Source organism: Chaetomium tenue, assembly GCF_020726465.1.
Source record: "Chaetomium tenue strain MPI-SDFR-AT-0079 chromosome Unknown F5144scaffold_6, whole genome shotgun sequence".
Taxonomy (NCBI): domain Eukaryota; kingdom Fungi; phylum Ascomycota; class Sordariomycetes; order Sordariales; family Chaetomiaceae; genus Chaetomium; species Chaetomium tenue.
The window spans coordinates 1,904,639-1,925,908 of record NW_027117334.1 but is presented as its reverse complement, the minus strand read 5'-3'; the positions used below and the strand labels follow the sequence as shown (position 1 = coordinate 1,925,908).

The 21,270-nt window shown below is 55.9% G+C and overlaps 8 protein-coding genes across 8 annotated transcripts; 5 read left to right on the top strand and 3 right to left on the bottom strand.

The window, feature by feature from the left end:
* Positions 1–1,049: 1,049 nt before the first annotated feature.
* F5144DRAFT_550710 (uncharacterized protein) lies at positions 1,050–1,830 on the bottom strand (the record flags this gene model as incomplete). Its single annotated transcript, XM_066787649.1, has 6 exons — positions 1,050–1,177; positions 1,228–1,419; positions 1,472–1,624; positions 1,657–1,701; positions 1,767–1,791; positions 1,828–1,830. The coding sequence occupies 6 exons, from the start codon at positions 1,828–1,830 to the stop codon at positions 1,050–1,052; spliced, it is 546 nt and encodes a 181-aa protein (XP_066639852.1).
* Positions 1,831–3,590: 1,760 nt separating this feature from the next.
* Positions 3,591–5,033, bottom strand: F5144DRAFT_353524 (globin-like protein). The gene has a single exon (XM_066784320.1). It carries the CDS (start codon positions 4,870–4,872, stop codon positions 3,598–3,600), a length of 1,275 nt encoding a protein of 424 aa, XP_066639851.1. The 5' UTR covers positions 4,873–5,033; the 3' UTR covers positions 3,591–3,597.
* A 520-nt stretch (positions 5,034–5,553) lies between these two features.
* Positions 5,554–6,550, top strand: F5144DRAFT_353597 (uncharacterized protein). The gene has a single exon (XM_066784321.1). The coding sequence runs from the start codon at positions 5,702–5,704 to the stop codon at positions 6,263–6,265; it is 564 nt and encodes a 187-aa protein (XP_066639850.1). The 5' UTR covers positions 5,554–5,701; the 3' UTR covers positions 6,266–6,550.
* F5144DRAFT_353606 (uncharacterized protein) lies at positions 6,551–7,948 on the top strand. The gene is made up of 3 exons (XM_066784322.1): positions 6,551–7,046; positions 7,098–7,691; positions 7,754–7,948. The coding sequence occupies exons 1-3, from the start codon at positions 6,835–6,837 to the stop codon at positions 7,938–7,940; spliced, it is 993 nt and encodes a 330-aa protein (XP_066639849.1). The 5' UTR covers positions 6,551–6,834; the 3' UTR covers positions 7,941–7,948.
* A 3,515-nt stretch (positions 7,949–11,463) lies between these two features.
* F5144DRAFT_497890 (ankyrin repeat-containing domain protein) lies at positions 11,464–13,432 on the top strand (the record flags this gene model as incomplete). The annotated part of the gene is made up of 2 exons (XM_066786233.1): positions 11,464–11,909; positions 12,913–13,432. 2 exons carry the CDS (start codon positions 11,464–11,466, stop codon positions 13,430–13,432), a joined length of 966 nt encoding a protein of 321 aa, XP_066639848.1.
* Positions 13,433–13,613: 181 nt separating this feature from the next.
* On the top strand, positions 13,614–15,512 carry F5144DRAFT_353501 (thymidylate synthase/dCMP hydroxymethylase domain-containing protein). The gene is made up of 2 exons (XM_066784319.1): positions 13,614–14,136; positions 14,197–15,512. The coding sequence occupies exons 1-2, from the start codon at positions 14,009–14,011 to the stop codon at positions 15,107–15,109; spliced, it is 1,041 nt and encodes a 346-aa protein (XP_066639847.1). The 5' UTR covers positions 13,614–14,008; the 3' UTR covers positions 15,110–15,512.
* A 1,240-nt stretch (positions 15,513–16,752) lies between these two features.
* F5144DRAFT_496204 (uncharacterized protein) lies at positions 16,753–17,031 on the top strand (the record flags this gene model as incomplete). The annotated part of the gene is made up of 1 exon (XM_066786138.1): positions 16,753–17,031. A coding segment is annotated over one exon (279 nt), but the record flags the coding sequence as incomplete, so codon positions are not given.
* Positions 17,032–17,779: 748 nt separating this feature from the next.
* On the bottom strand, positions 17,780–20,301 carry F5144DRAFT_605635 (uncharacterized protein; the record flags this gene model as incomplete). Its single annotated transcript, XM_066791447.1, has 6 exons — positions 17,780–18,560; positions 18,619–18,962; positions 19,150–19,352; positions 19,412–19,692; positions 19,747–20,132; positions 20,194–20,301. 6 exons carry the CDS (start codon positions 20,299–20,301, stop codon positions 17,780–17,782), a joined length of 2,103 nt encoding a protein of 700 aa, XP_066639845.1.
* Positions 20,302–21,270: the final 969 nt, after the last annotated feature.

Here is a 21,270-nt window from a genome sequence, read left to right as displayed (position 1 = left end):
AGTAATGGTCACCTAACGGGACACCGCTGATTGTGAATCCCTCGGTATATTTGGGTATGCCCAAAAGCAGCAAGCATGTGCCGGTGTGGTTCATCACAACGTGATGTCACATCGAAACTTTCCGAGTCGAAGTTGATTCGAGATGACTTACACTGGAAACCACTCGATGTTACACAAATGTCGTGCCTCGGGTCAGTTCTCCCGTGTCACCAGACCGGCCCAGAACCCAGGAACCATCGCGCCGCGCATCCAGACACGAAACGTCAGGCTTCCATCCTACATTGGGGATATGTTGAAATCACGGCATGCTTCGAACAACTAAGAAACTTCAATTGACAAGAGGAACTTGAGATTGTGTTCGCAAGAAGCGATAGAATCTCCAAATGTTTTATCCCATTCACCGGATCCATCTCGATGCCACCAGTGTTGTTCAACGGGCAGCGGCACCGAGAGCACCAACGCCACAAAATACCAAACATGTTCCAGCTCACAAATCACGAGCAGCAGTCGAATACCTAGTACATACCATCCGTAACTCCCCATCGACCACTTGTTTACCACACGGGTACAAAATGCAACTGTTCAAAGACTCACTCGCAACCCAGACTGCATCCACAGACTGCATGTGGCTTCAACTTTCCTTTTCTTACCCGCCACTTCATGTCAATTCACCAGCTGCTGATCCATCGGAAGTGGACCAGCACTGTGATGCAGATGCGTTGCAGCCGCGGTGGGACAGCGATCTTGAATCGAGATGAGGATGAGACAAAACACAGAAACAACCTAACGTAGGTAGCACGGAAGTACAATTGAACAATCATGAACAAACACAGTGGATTCGGGTGCCAAGACCGATGACATTCGGTCTTGTCTCCTGTTGCGACCGGCCGCCCTCTGGCTAAGAAAGGCTGAACTCGGAAGAGAAGAAGAAAGCAAGAAAAAGAGAAAACAAGTAAAAGAAAACGAAGGGGAAAAAAGGAGGCAAAGAGGACTAAAAAAGTAGAGTTTGGGCTTCCAAGGTTTCTTTTTCGTTTCTCTAGTCCAAGGTTTTATCGGATGATCTGATCCAGGGGCGGTGGTTGGCGCTTGGGGATCGTAGCCTTCCAAGCGCTTTGGGCCTGAATCAGTAATGCCTCCCGGTATGCGTTCACAATGATCTGCATCCCGGACGGCCGTCCTTGTCAGCATGTTTCCACTCCCGAGTTTGAGCTTGCTGTTAGCACTAACCAGCTGTTCCGGAGATGGACAACAGGGGACCGCCCCTAGGGCTGAGAATGATGTCAACGGCATTCTCTTCGAGGACCGCATCGACCCCCCGTCTGCCACAGGGGTCGCGGGCAAAGTCGAGCGGGGCATAGTACTTGTCGTCAGACATCTTGGCGTTTAGTACCTCGATAAGGCCGGCCTGGTTGTCTGCGCCTAGAAGAAGCTGTTAGCATGATGAGATCACTATTTCTTTCTAGACACGTACCGGCTGGGAGCTTTGACTCTGCGTGGTCCTCATTGAACTTGATGAGCTCCTTCAGGCCCCACACCTCAGAGTTTTCGACGCTCTCGAAGTAGTATTCGAGTCGAATCTTCATCCTTGTGATTAAATTCCGGTTAACTACCTCGCCGCTGGGATCTTGGGTACAATGGGGGAGAGTAAAGTCTTACTGAAAGCGTCATTGATGTCCTTCTTCCTGTACTCTGTAGCCTCGTCTGGTGACAAGAGTGTAAGGGGTTTCACGACCTTGACGGCTTCTCGTAAGCTGTCTTCCACTCACGCATCTTGGAATAGCTGTTACTCGCCTGAGACGCGGAGATAATAGTGAGGGAGAAACTCACCATGATCTGATGCCTCCTTCTTTGACGATCCTGCGTGGGAATAGCTATTGTTCGGGCTCAACGAAGACAATCCGTAGATCGCCCCAACCACCAGTAACGGCTCGCTGGTAACCTCCCTCTGGGACTATTGTCTTGCTTGGGTCGACCATCGCGTCAAGACCTGTACCATGCCCATTTCTGAAAGTAACTATTAACAATGAAGTTAAAATACGCGCAAACCCCGCAAGAAATAGAAGGCAGTCCCACAAGGCCTCTGGCTCTATAATTATAATGATGTATGAAGGTCTCGGGAGCGTGATGAGCCGCAAGTAGTGGATTTGTGATCCGAGTTATACCACCGGGGAGATATGGAACATGAACGAGCTAAGACTTACAGACAAGTTGGCTTTGCCAAAATAATTGCACCGGCAGCGATAGGGTTCGGAGAAAAAGGAGATAATTAGAGATCTTATAGGACCAGGAGGAGGGCGTGCTCTTGCCAACCTACACGTTCGATCACGGCGGCATTCTTCCAGGCCTCGAGCCGACAAGAGCAAAGCTACAACATGTTGTTGGCGGGCCAAGGTCAGGGTGTGTGTCAATGTGGTCCTGGGTAAGGTAATAACGTCATTAGCAGTCCGCAACAAGCATCATGTGTCAATCGGAGGCGTACTTTTATGAGGATTGGGATGCCGTGCAGAGGCCCGCGGACATGGCCGTTGGTTCGCTCGTCGTCAAGTTCGGTGACGGCTTTAGCCAGAGATCCTCGAGCGCAACGGCAGTCACGGCTTTGAGGTAGCCGTTATTCTTAGCAATCTGGTCCGTATAGAGCGTCACGGGTTCCTTGCTTGTAACAGAGCTGTTGGAAAGTCTGGCTTGCAGCTCAGAAATTGTTGCCGTAAGGAGGTTGATGCTTTCCCCCAAGAAGAGTAGGATTCCCGGATAACAAGGTCGAAACCCGCGAAAACAAGGTTGACAGCCGCCTGGGTCAAGGCGGCAGGTGGCACCGGACGACGCATCGCTGGGGTGGGGGGAGTTGAAGACTCAAAGAGGGCGTTCAGCACTGTGCGTGGCCCTATTATTTGCGGCAGCTTTACCATTCACCATCTTTTCCAAAATACCAGGCGACAACCATCGTAGGTAGTCATGAACGCAGATCGAGTCTGCTCAGTCAGCAACCGCAGTCGAGTATGTACTGTGTAAGAAGCCAGTCGGCCGGCTCGCAGCTTGCGGATGCCACTCAACCCACTGCCACCCCAGCGAACCCAGCTGGGTTAGCGGCCAGCCCCAAACCTGAAAGGTGCCCCGCGCTGATTGGCTCCGACCCACCACGGCTTCCGCACCCGGTCGGCCCCAGAATCCCGCCAGTCACGGCTTGGCAAACCTCCGCGGAGGAACAACAACAAGATGGAGCGGGGTTCTGGCAAGATGGTACCAGCCGGTACTCGATTGGGAATAGGGAACGGGAGGCGTGGCCGGAACTAACCGTTGGGCAGCCACCTCATCTCGTTACAAAAGGGTCGAGCGCCCCAGGACTGGGAGGGGAAGACCGTCACACACGTGCGGCCTGGAACGAACTTGTTGCAAGAGAAGAGATGATACTTCGATTCCGTCGGCCCATGATCCCACCCATAATATCCCTATTATCCTACCAAGTTATCCGTCGAAAAACAGTAAGAAACAATGAGAAAAAAGAACTCCAATCCGTTATTCCAAATCCCATCCCGCTAAGCCATTCATTCCCTCTTTGCCCCAACCTCCTCCCAAGTCCCATCTAACACTGCTCCCACCTCACGCAGGAACATCCCCAGTAGCGAACAACTCCAGGAAGATGCGGCTCCGATCAACCCCCAAGGCGGCCAACGCCGAACGCACATCGACCATGAAGGCCTCCGGGCCGCAGATGAAGTACTCGGCGGCGGGGTTCCCGACGAACAGGTCGCGGTCGTGGTCCAGCTTGGCGAGGTCGAGGCGCATGTCGCCAAACTCGTAGTGCACGCCAGCCTGGTCGGCCGGGCCGAGGTTGCGCAGGAACACGTTGGCCGAGACGCTCTCGTTCTCGCGGCAGATCTGCCGCACCGCGTCGCCGAACGGCTGCGCCGCGCTCGACCGCGCCGAGTGGATCCACGACACGGGCCGCTTGACCGCCGGCCGCGGGCGCCCGGCGCTGGTGGTGAGGCTGTCGAGGATGGCTTTGAGCGGGGTGGCGCCGACGCCGGCTGAGATGAGCACCGCGGGCACGCCCTCCTTGGTGGTGTCGGACGGGTCGACGTAGAACTCGCCCTGCGGGTGCGAGAGCTCGACCTCGTCGCCGACGGCGTACTTGGCGTGCAGCATATTGGAGATGATGCCGGGGACGCCGGCCTCGGCGATGGCCTCTTCCTTCTTGACGCTGATGCGGTAGTACTCGCCTTTGGGGTTGGGGCCCTCGCTCAACGAGTACTGCCGGCTCTGGAGGTAGCCCAGCTCCGGGACGAAGACCTGCAGGCTGACGTACTGGCCCGGGAAGAAGGTGGGCAGCGGGATGGCGGCGTCGACGGGGGTGAGGTAGAAGCTCGTGATGGAGCTGCTCTCCGGAACCTTGCGCGTGATGCGGAACTTGCGCCACCCGACCCAGTTCTCGGCCGCGTTGGCCTTGTACATCTCGCCCTCGCGGTTGATGAACACGCCAGCGAGCACACCATACGCAGCGACCCAGGCGTCGACGATCTCGGGTGTGGCGGCGTCGCCGAGGACCTGCCCGATGGCCTGGATCAGGTACTTGCCGACCACGTCGTACTGCGCGGGGGTCACCTGCAGCGAGACGTGCTTGTGGGCGATGCGCTCAACGGCGTGCTTCAGCTTGGGGAGGTCGTCGATATATGTGGCATAGCCCAGCACGGCGCCGGCGAGGGCCCGCGGTTGCCGGCCGGTGACCTGGCTGGTGCTGCTGAAGACGTTGTGGAGGTCTGGGTTCTCCCGGAGCAGGTTCTCATAGAAGACGGTGGTGATGGTAACGCCGTGCTCCTGGAGCACAGGGGCCGTCGCCTTGACGATGGCGATCTGGCTTTCGGTGACAGCAGCCATGATGCGGATGCTTGGTGGTCTGCTTGGATGTCTGTGTGGGGGTATGGGCCGATGGACCAAGAGTGGTGACAGTTGCTGAAGAGCTCAGGCTTGGGGGTTCCAAGGTTCGAGGATTCGAGGGTTCGTGGGTTCGAGGGTGCGGGGTTTTAACGCCTCTCAAATTCGGTTCGTCTCAAGGGTGGTTGCTTCTGCCGTGCTGCCCGTCCTTTCTCGGAGTCTTGGACAAGTGGGGAAGTGCGGTTGATGATGTTACAGTGCCGGTCCGATCGCTACCTTTTACGACCACGAGGGACTCAGGGAGCTATTTATCTTGAAGCCGCGTCTATCGCCGGGCCGTTCCGCCAACGAGACGCAAAGCAGACCCTGCGCCGAGCCTTTCGTGGCTGTCACACCCGACCCGGTCTCGCCTGACTTTCCCGGCCTCGGAGGGCGGTGGAACCACGCGGGCCGGTACGATCAGCGCAGAAACAGACATCTCCGAGGACAAACCGCCGGGCTCTAGGGTCCTTCGATGCGTGATGGCAAATGCCATGTCTGCAATTGGCCCAGGCCTCGTTCCTCTATCCAGTTTCTTCTGTGGGGGTTATCGGATACCAGGGAATCTGGTCCGAGGCATGATGGGAAGGAGGGATCAGCTCACAATTGATAACAAAAATCTTGCTGAATCAGCTATTCTGGCCGCTGTTTGAGAGAATCAAGCATCTCCGCGGCGGGAAGACCCGCAGCTCGGGAACTCGTGGGCATCAAGGGCCCATTTCGCCAGGTTCATAGGGAAACTGTTACGAAACTCGGGAGCTGACGGTTCGAGAACGATCCACAAAATGATCCGATGTCGAATTTTCTTTTTAGCCATCAGCTGTTTCCAGATCTTTTTTTCCTAGCGCCTTTTAGCGCTTCAGGTGCACCTTCCCGCGCAGGGTCTTCCGTTCGTCATCAGCCCATCAGCCCAGGAACTGCAGGGGGCAATCGGCAAGATCCCCCTTGGCCCGGGCGGGCGGCCCCGCTCCTCAGGGCCCAGTCCCGGCACCGCAAAAAGTCATCAACCTCGCAGCCAGGTGGTGTCAAAAAAGGCCAGACCGTGTTACTGTGCCTTATCTTATTTCCAGAGATAGCCCTAATTCCAGAGATAGCGGAGCCTCATGTGCTCCCAGCGTCCCGGATCTGGGGTAACACCATGATAATGCACCCCAGGCTTATCCTGTTGTTTGATAGCGACGCCAGCGGGAGATCGGACTTTGGGGGGTTGCGGAAGGTACGTATGTACCCTAGTCTTGGCGGGGCTAAGAAAGGCCGAGCGACGACAGGAACCCTTGTCGTTGCAACATCCCCAACCACAGAAAATATTGGACTGCGGTTACCAAGTGACACTCAGGAATGGTGTGATTTTGAATAGATTGTGGAAACTACCCGACAAAGGTCAGAAGGTGGCTAGGTAAGTGACCGTCGCGTTGTCCAACCGCTCAAAGGCGTGCTTTCGCTGCCGGAACCACAGGTTGAGTCATTGTCTTTGTTTGTTTGAGGTCACTAAAATCCGGCCAGGGACCGTAGCCACCGAGCCGGACACGCTTTGAAACCTCGATTTAAACTGATCTTTAACCAGGGGCGGGGAGTCACCACGTGGTCAAACCGTATTGTTCATTCAGATCAGGATTAAACAAGACATGGACACAATAAAGACGCGCTTCATAAAGCCCCACCTCGCTATGGATGGAGGGAAGTAGACTGACTTCTTACACGCAAAGTTCGTTTAAACTCGGCCAAGAATTCTGCCGTATATAACCTACTTTTACAGTCAAGGAGCACGCCAAAGCCAAACGGCCCCGAGCCTTGCAAACTGACAAAGTAAGTATCTTAGTGAAAAGCCCATTCCAACGGCCCCTACATTGATATTTGGTTGGGTGCATACCTATTACTTGGCCCCAACACCCACGGTCACCGTTTGTCAAAGCATTTCAATCGACAATGGCAGAAGGATCCCAGGCTATCCCAGGCGCCCGCCGGCTCGGGCCTGGACATTTTGAGGGTACTTGGTCAAGGGAGAAGCGCCAGGATATTGTGGACCGCGTCAAGTATTTGGTGCGTGGTGAACGTCTTGAGGAGCCTCCGCACATCCTGAGGGCGCGACTCACGCTGGCGCAAGCGGGCAAGGACTGGGGGGATGCCAGCGAAGAAGAGTAAGTAACCCCCAGCAACAAGGACAGCAGTAACCAAGCTAACGGACGTAGAATTTGCGATGTCATAAATCAGCAGTCAAGGCCCCTGTTCCAAAGTGGTTTTTGGGAAATGGACAGCCCCGAGTACGATACATTGACGGGTAGGATTTACCAGAGTCAACTCGATTACTATGGCCCCGATCATGGATCGGCCAGCGGTATATTCCTCGACCGATTGCGCGACGACCCCGGTTCCTCATTTCTTTGCCAACGACTAAACCAAACCGGCATCACTATCAAAAAGATCACCCATTTCACGCGGCAGCCCGTCGAAGATAAACACCGGAGGCTCGCCTTCAAAGTCAAGGAGAAGAGGGGCTACTTCCTCGACGACGTGGCGTATTTTCTTAGCAAAGCCCAACGAAAGGGGAAGATTGAACACACGACCTACGTGCTACCGCTAAAGATAACTGGAAATCATGAGTGCATCTCGGCTATTTTAGGTATTGACGAGCATTCATTTTTGATCGACACCACGCTCAACAGCAGCTTCCTCCAGGCCGTCCAGGAAGCAGATCTCAAGCCTGCTGTTATCATGAAGGAGTTCATGTTCTGGAAAGACGGAGCTGATCAGGATGCCGAGGCGTTAGGGAGGTCGGGTTGGTTGTAAGTTGGCCCCCGTTTATTATGTTAAGAGGATCTACTGACTGTTTTTTCTTTGGCAATAGGAGTTACAAGACTACACACTGGCTGACCGAGCACTATGATGTTGACGTCTGCTCTGGGTGTCCAGGCAGCGGGTTTGTCACTTGCCGGCCGACGATCTACGTCAGAAAGGGTACATCTCTGGCCTATGATTTTAAGACCGGGTTGAGAAGGGCGTCGACCTTGTTGTCACGGAGTAGCACTAATTAACTTGGTATGACCTCAGCTACCTCCTTTCTACGGAAAGCTGGACTCGGCACGCTGCAGCTGGAGAATATATGGAAAATTCATGAATAGCCTCGTTGCTAATCCATCCCGGGAGTGCCGAATCAATGACAACGTTATTGAGACCCCACCGAACCTCCCTGGCTTGCGTATTGTCGTCATATCCCCAGACTACCGAATGGTGCACTCTTGTGGGATTGGCTCCAGCCAGGCTCCAGTCGCTTCAAGTGTACGAGGTGAGCCAGGGGTGAGCCAGGGCTGCCGCCCTCCTCTCGAAACCCAACACTCTTTCAATTCGAATTTCACAAAGCAGAAAAATGGAGAATAGGGAAAAGAATAAATAAAAAAAAAGGAAGGGAAGAAATGAAGTATGGCGCTACGGAGATCTAATAACGTGTCCTATCTCGCCGCCCGCAGGGGCGGCGGGAGCCTCCTTGCCTCCATCTCGCCCTCATCTGCGCAATTCTAAATGACCTAGGCACGGCGCGATGCATCTGGCAGCGGCGATAGCAACAACGATAGCAACGGCGGGGATGACGATGGCCGTGGCGCCTGTACAGGCCACCAAGCGCGGCACCATGAAACACAGGCAGTCAAGACTTAGGGGAAGAACAGGCCGAGACAAACACCCGCCTTGCAAGGAGCAACGGATATAAGCAAGGGGCGCCTACTCAATAGCACATCAATGGAGAGGTGGATTATACCTTTGACTGGAGGTACATGTTGCGTTGTAGATAGAAGGGCAGTGTTGTGTAGAGGAAGAGCACGGGGCGTAAAGGTGGTGCACTCGCTTATCAAACAAATACGTTATCTAGAAGTAGGTAAGTAGGTACCTAAGTTGATTGATCTGAGGCCAGCAGCGAGACTCCAACGCAGGTGTCCATCCCACATGCCGAGACGATCAACAGCACAAGAAGGGAAAGTAGAAGTAAGACATTTCGAGATAGTCCCGAGCTAGACAAAAGCGACAGACACCCAAGACAAAGGAAAGAATCAGACATCGATGCCCCCACTAGCAAGCCCATTGTTGTCCCGTGCCGCCGCTTACACAGCGTTCATGCCATTTCCTTGCACCACCAACACTGCGTCCACGACACCGCCGACATTGTCCCACGGAGCGTCGTTCTGGTCTTCGTTGAGCCAGCGGTCCAGCGGCATGCCACCTGCGTTTTGGCCGTGGCCGTGTTTGGCATGCTGCCCGTTTGGGACCCCAGCGTTCCCTTTGGAGGCCCAGTTTCGTGAGATAGGTGTCACATGCAAGATGACCTCTACTGAGCTAGGAGCGGGGGCCGGATCGATGGACATGTTTGGTCTAACAAGCAAGGTCTGCAAGGAGGGGCCGAGATCAATTAGACCAATGGGCCTGTGGCTGGTGTCACGTACATGTACGGTGTGTGGGATAGCGACGCCGGCGGAAGGACCGTAAGAGGACTTACCGAGGGGTTGTGGCTTGGTGCTTGGATCTTTCGGGCTCGATAGGCTGAGGCCACGGTGGAACTTGCCGGGGGTAATCTGCCGTACTTGGTGATAGAGAAGAGGTGTGAGAGCGAGAGAGACGGTGTGGCGCGGACTGTCGTGCAGCGTGCTGTGTCCACAGTGTTTGTGAATTGTGATGAGCACGATAGGACCTGGGCCGGACTGCCATCGCGATAGGAGCTATTTATCTAATTCCTGAGACGTGGTAAAATGATCTGCTCAGTCAAATCTGCCAGCTGCGATTTTGAACTTTCGTTTTTGGACTTTGGTTGCGGCTCATAAGTCATGCAGCCCTGCGGGGCGGATTGTTTCCGCGCTTGAACTTTTGTGAGCTTTGGTGCTTGTGTTTATTGGCCAGCGCTGACCACCTGCCAAGGCTCTCCCATCTTCCATTAACAACAACAGTCCCAAACACCCGACATCAAGTGCCACCACACCGTCTTTTTTCAAGTCTGCGGCCAACAGATACCCAGGATGGACAGCAACGCCACAACCAACCCAATTACCTCTTTGGGCCTTCATCAGGGCGCCGAGCCCGAGACTTCGGCAGCAACCCGCCCAAGGCGCGCTGGATTAAGCGGCACAAAGCGGCGGCCCAGGGCTAAGGATCTCGACTGGAAAGGGCACCGGACCGTGCTGGAACGGCTGTACATGCACGAAGAAAAGACGCTCAAGGATGTCATGGCGATCATGGAGACCGAACATGGTTTCGTAGCGAGGTAAGCGAAAGTCCGCAGAGCTCGTGATGCACCCGCCGCTGCCCACAAACGGCGTCTGACATGATCAAGCATGCAAGCCTACAAGAGAGCTTTTAAGGAATGGGGATGGGGAAGGTATCTGCCAGGAGCCTACGCCAAGGCTCTGGACGCCATTGTCAAGCGTCGGAAGCAGGAGGGGAAAAACACCGTCTTCCTCTGTCGGGGTCGGCTGGTCACTAGCACGCAGGTGGCAAAGAGCAGTGCCCGGGCCAAGCAGGCTGCCATGGCCAACGTCGAGCCAGCAGGTGAGGCCATGGCGCCGACTCCAGCCAGGGCCGAGGATGACGCTGACGAGATGCTCTCACTTAGATCCGGCGACCCCTGAGGGAGTGACCTACCATACTCCAGCCGTGTCGCCGGCCCCAGTCGCCGCGGGCCAGCCCGAAGTCCCCGAACTCGACGTGCATGTTGAAGAACTGCCGTTCGCGCCCATGGCCTATTATTCCCCGGCAGACGTTCCCTCATCCGTCACCCCTGCGTACGCCGTCGACCTCCAGCCCGAAGAACCCAACCTCTTCCTCCCACCCGAACCGAACAGTTCTCTCTTGGCGCCCACCAGTCAGCCATCTAGGCAGTCTCCCTGGGAAGATTTCCAATGCAACCCCAGCGATATTGATGCTTTGTTCTTCCCTCAGGACATGATTGACTTCACGACTCCGTCACCGGGCTTCGTATTCGCCTCCTCACCTCAGCACGGGGACGGCTCGCCTCCCCATGATGACGACCTTGCTGGCTGGCAGCCCATGTCTCGCTGGAATTCTCCATTTGTCGTCCCCAGCCCCGGCTCTGATATCGGATCGGCCGGATTCCTGGTCTGCATGCTCTTCGAGGTCCCTTGGCTGCTTTTCCGCGATGCCGTAAACGCTCGGCTGCTTCAATTCTCGGCTTCTCTTTCCCCCAATGACGTCGCTGACGGACTGAGCCTTGCGCAAAGTAGGGCTTTCCTGTCCGGGTTATCACTGCTGCTACCCGAACCTCCGGAGCCCATCAACACGCAAACTCCTGATCACGAACTGGTCGGCTTGCTGGAACAAAGAATCCGAGGCCACCTGCCCCCAGGGGCGAACCAGGCCGTGTCGCAGCTTTTGCGGTTTCCCGGGCACTGTCCTGTGTCCCAGTTTGCCGAGTTGGCTTTCGGCCTCATCTCCAACAACATCCTGCCGGACGAGGCCGTCAAACAGGTGCTGAGCTTTGTCACGCAGCACGTCCCTCGGCATATTCTCGACCATCTTTTCAACACCGATACAAGCACCGCCGATGCGGTTGTCGATAAAATGCTAGAGATAGCCATCCGGAGCGGAGACGACCTCGGGCTCCAGGTGCTTCTTGGCGCGGGGGCCAGCCGGAGAAAGGCCCTGGGCCCGAGTGGCACAAGATTGCTTCAACTCGCCATTGAAAGAGGACACACAAGAATAGCCGAGCGTCTCCTTGGCGAGGGTGTTGACCCCAACCCAGCCGAGCGTCTCCTGGGCGAAGGTGGGAATCTCAGTGTAAGCGCTTCGTTTGGCTTTGTCGACATACGTTGGGAAACACCTCTGCATGCCGCTACGGGGTTGTGTAACGCGAGCATAGTAGGCAGCTTGCTGAAGGCCGGGGTTGAAGTTGACCGCCTCGCCCCGAGGACGGCTCTCGCGGCTGCTGTCGCCAACGGGGATTTGGAGTCTACGTCTTTGCTTCTTGAGGCAGGAGCTGACGTCAACATGACCCAGATTACTGACGAGTTCGAAGGCGAGCATGAGCGTGGTGGCTACGACCGCCGTCCTATCGACTACGCATTCCTCAGACACGACACCAAAATGTACCAGCTTCTACTGGCCAAGGAGGACCCGAGTCTTGTTTCCTTGGGCGGAATCCTCTCGGCTGCCGAGCTCGGAACCCAGCAACTGAAGGCTTACTTGGGAGATGCAACCCCGCCTCGCGACAAATCCTCACAAAGGTCGTTGGAGGAGGCTCTGATCGGTGCGGTGTGCTACCCAAACCACGAGGCCGCCATTGACACGCTCTTGGATTTTGGAGTTGACCCGAACGCCACCCATCACAGGCCGCAATGGGACGACATGGGACCCTCTCCTTTGGAGATCGCCGTTCTCAGATGCTCAGTACACGCTGTCGGGAGTCTCCTGAGCGCCGGGGCAAAGGTGACTGGGCCAGCGATCGAAAATGCAGTAGAGGACCCGTCTTTGCTCATGCTGCACACCCTCGCCGTGGCTGGCGCAGACCCAGGCCTTCTCGGCTACTACGGCTTGTATAGAGCTCTTGAGCTTCTTAGAACAGATGCCTTTCAGCTTTTGCTACAAGCTGGGGCGACGATAGACCGACCAGAAGAATGGCGGCCGGTGATACAGTCCACAGTACTTGCTGGGAATTTGGAAGCTGTCAAGCTTTTGGCACAGCACGGCTCCAATGAAGGCATTTCCTTGATAACTCAAGCCGCATCCTGCGCTGCGAGGCTCGGAAAACTGGAAATGCTCAAGGCTTTGGTTGATTTAGGCGTGCCGGTCAACGAGCCATCTGCGGGCTTGATGCTCCTGGAATCGTCTGCAGCATGCCCACGTGCTCACCGTTCTGCAATCTGGGCCTTTTTAATCGGGGCCGGAGCGAAGATAAACCGGGCTACTCCGATATCGCGAGGCCGACTCGCTGCTGACCAAGCTCATCCATCGAGGCTGGGAAAGGGATTTTTTAAACGAGGTGCTGGCATCGGGTGTTGGAGTCAACGACAGGGGAATTGGACGCAACTCCCGGACGCCGATACAAGCGGCTGCGAATCGTGGTGACCTTGATCTTGTCAAAGAGCTCCACGCGAGAGGCGCCGACCTCAACGCCCCCGCCGGCCACAGCTTCGAGAGGACCGCGCTCCAAGCAGCTTGCGCCAGCGAGGTTCTCAACATGGAGCTTGTTAGATACCTCTTGGGCAACGGAGCAGACGTCAACGCCACAGCCGGGCCTGTCGGTGGCCTAACTGCCCTCCAAGGCGCTGCCATCTGCGGCCATACCCGCCTCGTGCTTCTGCTTCTCAAGGACGACATCGGGGCCGATGTCAATGGAAAACCGGCTATTCATAAGGGGCGGACGGCACTGGAAGGTGCAGCCGAACATGGCCGCCTCGATCTGGTCCAGATCTTGCTCAATGCGGGTGCCAAACCACGAGAAGGAGATGATGGTTACTATCGCGCGATCCAGTTTGCAGAGAAGGAAGCCCATTGGGTAGTAGTGCGTCTTTTGCGCCAGGCATTTGTTTGATCCCGTCCGAGTCTGTCTCTCCTCATTTTCCCCTTCTTCATGTTTCTACAGAAGAGTGCAAGCCGGAGTGAGCAAGACGCGGCTCGCTATGCCCACGACAAGTTCAGTAACAGGGGTTCCAACCCTCCAGCTACGGTCTCCCCGGGCAAGCCGGGCTACCAATCCTACTTGTGACACAGCATGACTGTCGCCAAAATGAGAGTTCTGTTACGAGACAAGAACGACTGTCTTGCCGACATTTTTTTACAGCAAAGAGCGTCAAGCGCACCTCATCTGACTCGGGCGTCGTCTTGCTGTATGTGCTGATGAGCCATTCAGCTCAGTCTCGATCGCTTGTTGTGCTTGGGAAAAAGACAAGGCGAATGACAGGGGTTTGACAGGGGTTTTCTTTTGCCCCACCATGGTGGGGGCGGGGTCCAGGGCACGCGTCGACGCGTAAAGGGCGTTGGATCGCGTTTCCCCATCAACCCGATCATCATCAGCGCCTTGACAACTCACCTCGAGAATCACCAACGCCCAACAGATATCTGTCAGGATTCTTGAGCGACCATTCCAACCCACAAGATACCATCCATAATGACCGTTACACAAAGCGATCCCGCCCCTGCGGCTCCCGCCCCCACCGCCGCACCCCGACACGAAGAATACCAATACCTCGACTTGGTCCGCGAGATCCTTGACGAGGGCGAACTCCGCAGCGACCGGTAACTCTCTTTACCCATCACCTCTCCTAGCCCACACACTAACGCCGGCATTACCTCCAGGACCGGCACTGGCACCTACTCAATTTTCGCGCCACGCCCCCTCAAATTCTCCCTCAACCGCGACGGCGTGCCCATCCTCCCCCTCCTCACCACCAAACGCGTCTTCACCAAAGCTGTCATTGCCGAGCTTCTTTGGTTTATCTCGGGCGATACCTCCGCGCACACACTCTCTTCCCAGGGCGTCAAGATCTGGGACGGCAACGGGTCGCGCGAGTTCCTCGACAAGCTCGGGCTCACGTCGCGGGCGGAGGGGGACCTGGGCCCCGTGTACGGGTTCCAGTGGCGGCACTTCGGGGCGCAGTACGTGGACAGCGCGACCGACTACACAGGTCAGGGCGTGGATCAGCTGGCGCGCATCGTGCACACGCTACGCACCAACCCCTTCGACCGCCGCCTCGTGCTCAGCGCCTGGAACCCGGCCGACATGCCCAGCATGGTCCTCCCGCCCTGCCATATGTTCGCCCAATTCTACGTCTCCTACCCAGGCGGCGCGCGGCGGTCACACACCGCCGCCACCACCAACCCCGAACAAACCACCACCACGCCCCCCGCAAAAGGCAAAGGCCACCTCCACTGCCAGCTCTACCAACGCTCCTGCGACATGGGCCTCGGCGTGCCCTTCAACATCGCCAGCTACGCACTTCTCACACACATGCTCGCACACGTGTGCGACCTGGTCCCGGGCTCGCTGACCCACGTCATGGGCGACGCACACGTGTACCTAAACCACGTCGAGGCGCTGCAGACGCAGCTGGAGCGGGAGCCGCGCCCGTTCCCGGAGCTGGAGATCTCGGAGGAGAGGCAGGGGTCTGGGGGGGTGGATGAAAGGAGTATTGATGGGTGGAAGGCGGAGGATTTTGTCATTAAGGGGTATAACCCGCATAAGATCATTCCGATGGAGATGAGTGTGTAGGGGGTAGAGTGCTGGGGTTTGAAGACATGTTTAGGATACGATACTCTGCCCTTTTCCTGCAACATCGTGGTCGTTTTCTCAACGCGGGCAGCCCATCCGGTACCTAGCAAACGCGACTTCCATGGGCCTAGTGCCTCTCTCAGCTCGACTGGAACATCTTCGGCCACGGTATCAATGACTGCACCCTACTCATTTCGTATCAGAATGTAGATGTAGACAATCTCTTCCACCTTCCAGGAGCCAAAGGAGCCCAACAAAAGGGCCAGTATTTCGGCATGGATGAGCCCGACCACCGGGCGGAATCACCCAGGTTCGGGCCGCTGGAGTGCGTTCAAGTTTCAACAGTAGTGGCCGACCGCGACACCTCTTAGATTCTAGGACTTAAATAAAATAGCAGGTGCCCATTCAATGCCCCGAGGTCAAAATGTACTCGGTGGCCAGTGAACTGGGACATGGGCTTCTCCTGGTGCCCGCTCCTTCCCCTAAGCTGAGAGCCAACCACTCCTACCTTCAAAAACGGTTACTCCACGGCTTAGAGGAAGGAGCGGCTCCACAGATGATCCGTTCAAGTTTGTAAACCGAAGAGAAGGCTCGTTGCCGCAAGTTGAAAGTGTTGAGATTTCGAATGGTAAGAACGGTAAGGAGAGAAGGAGAGAAGGAGAGAGGAAGAGAAGCGGATATCTTCCTGCTCGTAAACATCTGCTTCACACCACTAAGCTCCCGCCGCGCTCTCGAGGCGGGATACTCTAAGACGTTGGTGAACTCGCGTCTAGACATGCCGCGGTGGGTTTCCATGTCAAACCACGAGGTTAAGATCGTTCTTCTCGCCAAGTTCGACGGTATTAAAATCATTTTAGAGAAATGGGAGTATACCCAAGAACTCTTCAAGCTTCCACCTACTTTATCACGGCACTCCCACTCAAAGTTAACGACCCAAAAGTCTGTTCAAACGATAACGTCTCCACCGACGACAACCATGGCTTCCAACAGCTCAGTTGCTCCTAGCAACTTTCCCAAATGCGCAGAAGTTCACAAGCTTTCACCCACTCCACCACTCTCACCGCTACGGGGTGGAGGAGAGCGCGACGGGGGCAAAGCTTTGCATGGATAACGACGTAAGCCGGGACGCTCTGTTCGGACAAAACGGGGTGAGACGGTTGTATATGTCGGATGCATTGGCGGAGACGTGTGCTTGAGGTGCGTTGGGGTTATGCCCAGCTTGGATCCGACTGCGCTGACCACAACGAGAAAGCACGGTGCGGACTGGCGGGACTTGGAGGCAATTTGGCGTATCAACGTCCAGAACCAGCAGACTCGAGGGCTCATTGCCGATATACTCACCTTTCCAGGCAACGCATCCAATGATCCACCCCTTGCAGCGACAGCTATGCGTCGGCTACCTCGAGCCAGCACACAAGCCCCCTCCGCGACCGGACGCGCCCACTAGTGGCCCCCCCATCGCGCTCTTATCCATGCAAAGCTTTGCCGCCAGTATGGGCATAGTTTTGATAGGGGTCGTGTAGTTTGGCGACGATGGAGGGCGACGAGGGGGGAGGGGAGGTTGCCGACTGCAACGAAGATGTAGTTGGTTACGGGTCTCCCAGTCCACGCCCGCGAGGCGGGGGTGAACACGGGGAGGGGAGGGCCAAGTTTGGCAGGTCAAGGGCGTCGCGGAGCTCATGCGATACAGTCATGCTTCAAACGTCGCGATCATGGACTCTACAACCTTCGAGTGGCACCAAACCGTGAACACCAAAGTCTCAGCGGCCCACGCTGCCAGGATCGGCGAATTTGCCGGGGTAGAGCCCCCATCGCGAGCTATAAACCGGGCGAGTGTCACCGAGAATTGCCAGGGCTGGGTCATTAGGGTGTTGCGACGGCTTGTAGAAGAAGGGATGGTGGAGGACATGGCGGTTATCTAAATAGGGCTGTAAGGGAGGAAAAAGAGGAATTTGCCAGTGTTGTAAAAAGTCAAGCATCTTTATCGTCTCTTTTTTCTTTTCTCTTTTCTCTTTTCTCTTTTCTCTTTTCTCTTTTCTCTTTTCTCTTTTCTCTTTTCTCTTTTCTCTGGCTTTTAACTAGCGCCAGAATCTCAAGTAATCCTCCGCTTAGAGTCCTGCCTAGCGACCCGCCTCGTTTAACAATGGTTTTGAAGGAATTGGGCGCTGTGAGGGTGGGATAGGGCTCGAGTCATATAGGAGAAATCACGTATCATAGTCCGGTACGTCAGAATCACATAATCCCAAACGGCTATCTCGATATTCTACGATGGACATTTGAACAAGCAAGGCACTTTTTCGAGAGAGACAGAACATCAACCATTGATCTTTATCAACCATTGATCTTTACCAACCCTTGGTCTATCCCTGAGTGGCTATCTAAGGCAAGACGGTTTCTATCCATCACACCCCATATCCGTTTAGAGCCCTGTGTCTCTATGCCAGTGTTGAAGCAAAACTCACTGCGCGGAGTACGCACCCTTCTCCAACCGTACCAAGTTCAAAAGGACTCGCTGTATCAAACGAACTTCTCCGCGTTGCAGAAACAGCCACGGCAAAAACAATCATCGCAAATACCCCAAATATAACCTAACTGCGCCATGAAATCATTGAATCCAAACCCATTCATCCCTCACGCAGCCTCAAGCAGTCTCAAACGCCAGCCGTGCCCTCACGCAGCAGGCTTCGGATGCACGGGGACATCCTTGACCTCAGTAAAGTGCCTCGGCAAGCGGTTCTCGCCGTCGGCATACGGAAAACCAGCCTCCTCACGGGCCATGTCATTCACCCACTTCTCGCTGCCCTTGAGGCCACCCTTGCCGTGCTTCTCGACACCGACCTCGTGCCACTTGGCCGCCAGGTAGAACCAGCCGAGGGCGTTCCCGACGGTGCCGACCTCATCCGAGACGCCCGTGGCGGCCGCGTGGCTCATCTTCTTCCAGAGCTCGTCGTCTGTAAACAGATCCATCAGGTGGCCGGCCACGGCCTTCCAGTCGCCGGGGGTGACGAGGTAGCCGTTGACCTTGTCCTTGACCTGCAGCGGGATGCCGCCGGTAGCCGTGACGATGACGGGGCGGCCTGCGTGCAGAGCCTCCGACACCTTGACCTCGAAGCCCTCGCGGGTCGAGAGCTGGAGCACTACGTGGGCGTTGGCCAGCATGGTGTTGATGAGCTGGTCATTGGGGTCAAGCCGCATGACGCTCACGTCCTTAACCAGGTCGGGGTAGTAGGTCTCGAGCTGGCTCATGGTCTGGTCATAAATCAGGCTGGCGTCGGGATCGTCGACCGAACCGTTGCCGCAGACAACAAGCTGGGGTACATCGACCACGCCAGCCTTCTCGCATCGCCGGCGGAACTCGGCGTATGAGTCGATCACGGTGGGGATGCCCTTTGCGGGATCAAAGCGGGCAACTTGGATGATATACTTGCGAGCGGGCCAGTTGAGCTCCGTCCTGAAGTCGATAGTTAGCACCGGCTCGACCAAGGACGGGAGTATAGGGTTTGGCTTACATGCGCTGCGAGTGGCAGGCGATATTGTAAATGTGGCCGTAGTAGCCGGAATCCCATTTGTTCAAATGCTTGTTCAGACCATCGAGCCAATCAGTGGTGGCGGGGAGGTAGACAACCTTCTCGCGGGGGACGTTGTGCGGGACAAAGATAGGGATCGGGTGGCTGATAAACATGTCACACTCTTGGATGTTGCTCCAGAGGAAGTCCCAGATGTCGGCCTGGGGTGAACCGGCCTTGGCGACAAGGTCGCTCCGAATCTGGATGTGGGATCGGTAGAGGACCGGTCGGTCCGGAGTGGCTTTCTTGATCAGCGGGATGAGACCCGGCATTTGGGGGTCATCAATCTGTGTTCGTCAGCATGCATGGTCATGGAAAGGTGTGCTACCCCTCTCACCCCACGCTCCTCTGGTCACTTGACCATGAATGCAGTCTCGCAGCATGGGTTATGCATGAGGAGGGGTGGAAAGCCGGTCTCGGTGAGAAAAAATTGTGGCGGCGTGCAGGTGACACAACCGACAGAACTTTACTCACAATCACAACATCGGCGCCACCATCCTCGGGCGAGCACAAAGGGCCGCCCTCGGAGAACCAGTACCGGGTGGCATTCTCCGTAATCCAGTCGATAATGGCCTGCTTCTCCTCGGCCGAAATGCGCTGGTCCGGGTGACTAACGCCTTGGAGAATGTTGTGGACGTTCTTGGTGATACGGAACACTCCAGGCCGTGGCTTTGGTACTGCAAAGTGTTACCAATTTTCTTCTCGCTGCCGAGTGATAGTAGTTCATTGTACTCACCATACCACGTCAAATCAACGCCCATGAGACGCGCAAACCGGACCAATGCATGCCGCATGAGGGCAACGCCGCCGCCCTGGGGAGTCGAGCTGAAGAACGCAACCTTGGTCTTGTTGCCCCTGAGCTTCTTGGCGTAGGTCAACATGGTTTCCCAGGTGGCGTTGCCGCAGGTATCCTTGTGGTTTTGAACCGTGGTTAGATGGGCGCGGAAACCAGCGTCGGTCTGGACAACACCTCGCCAGCCGACTTGGAGGAGTGGGACGAGGGAAGGCCCAAAGTTCCTGTCGTTCTGTCAGACTTTGCCTGCGCCTTGGTAACAACCCACCGCAACTTACATGATACATTTCCGCGCCATGGAATCGGCCTGCTCATCAACGCGCTTGACATCCCAGAATGACTTCTCCTTGTGTTCGTCATCAGGGCGCATTACGATGGGCACAATGTCTAGCTCGAGCCAGAGGCGGGAGCACAAAGAGGGGCTCATGTACTTGAGCGTGGTCGGCAGGCCGGCGCCGATGAACTTGGAGAAGTTTTCATGTTCGTACTTCTCAACCTCAGAGATGACGTAGTCGGCAATGAGATCGGCACCCATCTTCATAGCATCATCAAGGACAATGTGCTTAACGGAAAAGTCCACGAGGTAGACGGTGTCGTGAATGGCGAGTGCTACAACGGCAGTGTGGTCATCGGAAAACACGGCCGCAACACCCAGGTAGAGCGTCTTCGCACAAGGTTAATCAGCCATCGCGAGCTGCGCGGAAGACGCGACTGGGTTAACATACCGTGAGAGCAGGACCATAATGACCCTCTGTTTCGACCAAGGTGCTCATCTGGCGCTTGCGGTGCACCGAAGTGCCCGTCGAAAACTTGCGACCCTTCTCTAACGCCATGATTGCGTAAACGATGGGTCTAATGCTTTTGAACCGGCGACGATGTTGACCGGTTGGCGTAGCGGTTCCGCTTGATGCTGGTGATGGTTCGCCGCTTGCAAGTGATCGGATGTGATCACGATCGATAATTCGAGGAGTTGGAATATGCTTGCTGGTAATGGAGGAAAATGTGTTTAGTTCTGTTGGTGGTATGGAAGTTAATGAAGAAGAAGATGCGAGGTGTGGGTCGGAAGAAATAAGAGTGTCAGTGGGACGGTGTGGTGTCACAGAATGCAATGCTTCTGATGGAGATGGGGAAGCTCTGGAGGGTTGCGCATTGGCCGGTGGCTGGGATTCGTGGGGTTGGGATGGAATGGCTGCATCCAAACAAACAGAGGTCTGGTTCTGGTGGCGGTGGTCTGGAGTGGCGATAGCACTTGTGGGACCTCCAGTTAAATTGTTAGGAGCTGTCGGGGAGCCGCGTGCCTCGAAGCAGTGACGCAGGTCGCCTTGCTGCAGCTGCAGCTTGTGTGGGTCTGAATGCGGGCTCGGGTGGTGTGAGTGCATCTCTTCGAAGTTCTCTGGATCGTGTGGAAGGTGCGGTGGGGCAGAGTGCCGTGATGCTCTCGACCCCTCCTCCCCATCCGGATCGTTGGGAACTCGGCTTGTTGATCTGTCGGTCATGATCTCACACAATTTTCGATTTTCCTGTGTTACGACATCGACTTGTCAATTGTTCGATCCGGCACACCTTTGAGCACTACACGGACACGATAAGAGGGATTGGATTTGTGTTTCTTGCCCCTTGTTGGTAGCACCTGAGGCACCCCGAGGTGGGACGCATCTTTCCCCCGCGCTTGTGATTGCCCACCCGGGGTCAGACAACGGCGAGACCGGACAGGGGACGCAGCATGAGACCTGGCCAGCGAGCCAGCCCAATGCTGCAAGCCTTCTCCGAGTCCGCGGGGTTATTGGACGGGGCCAGCCTCG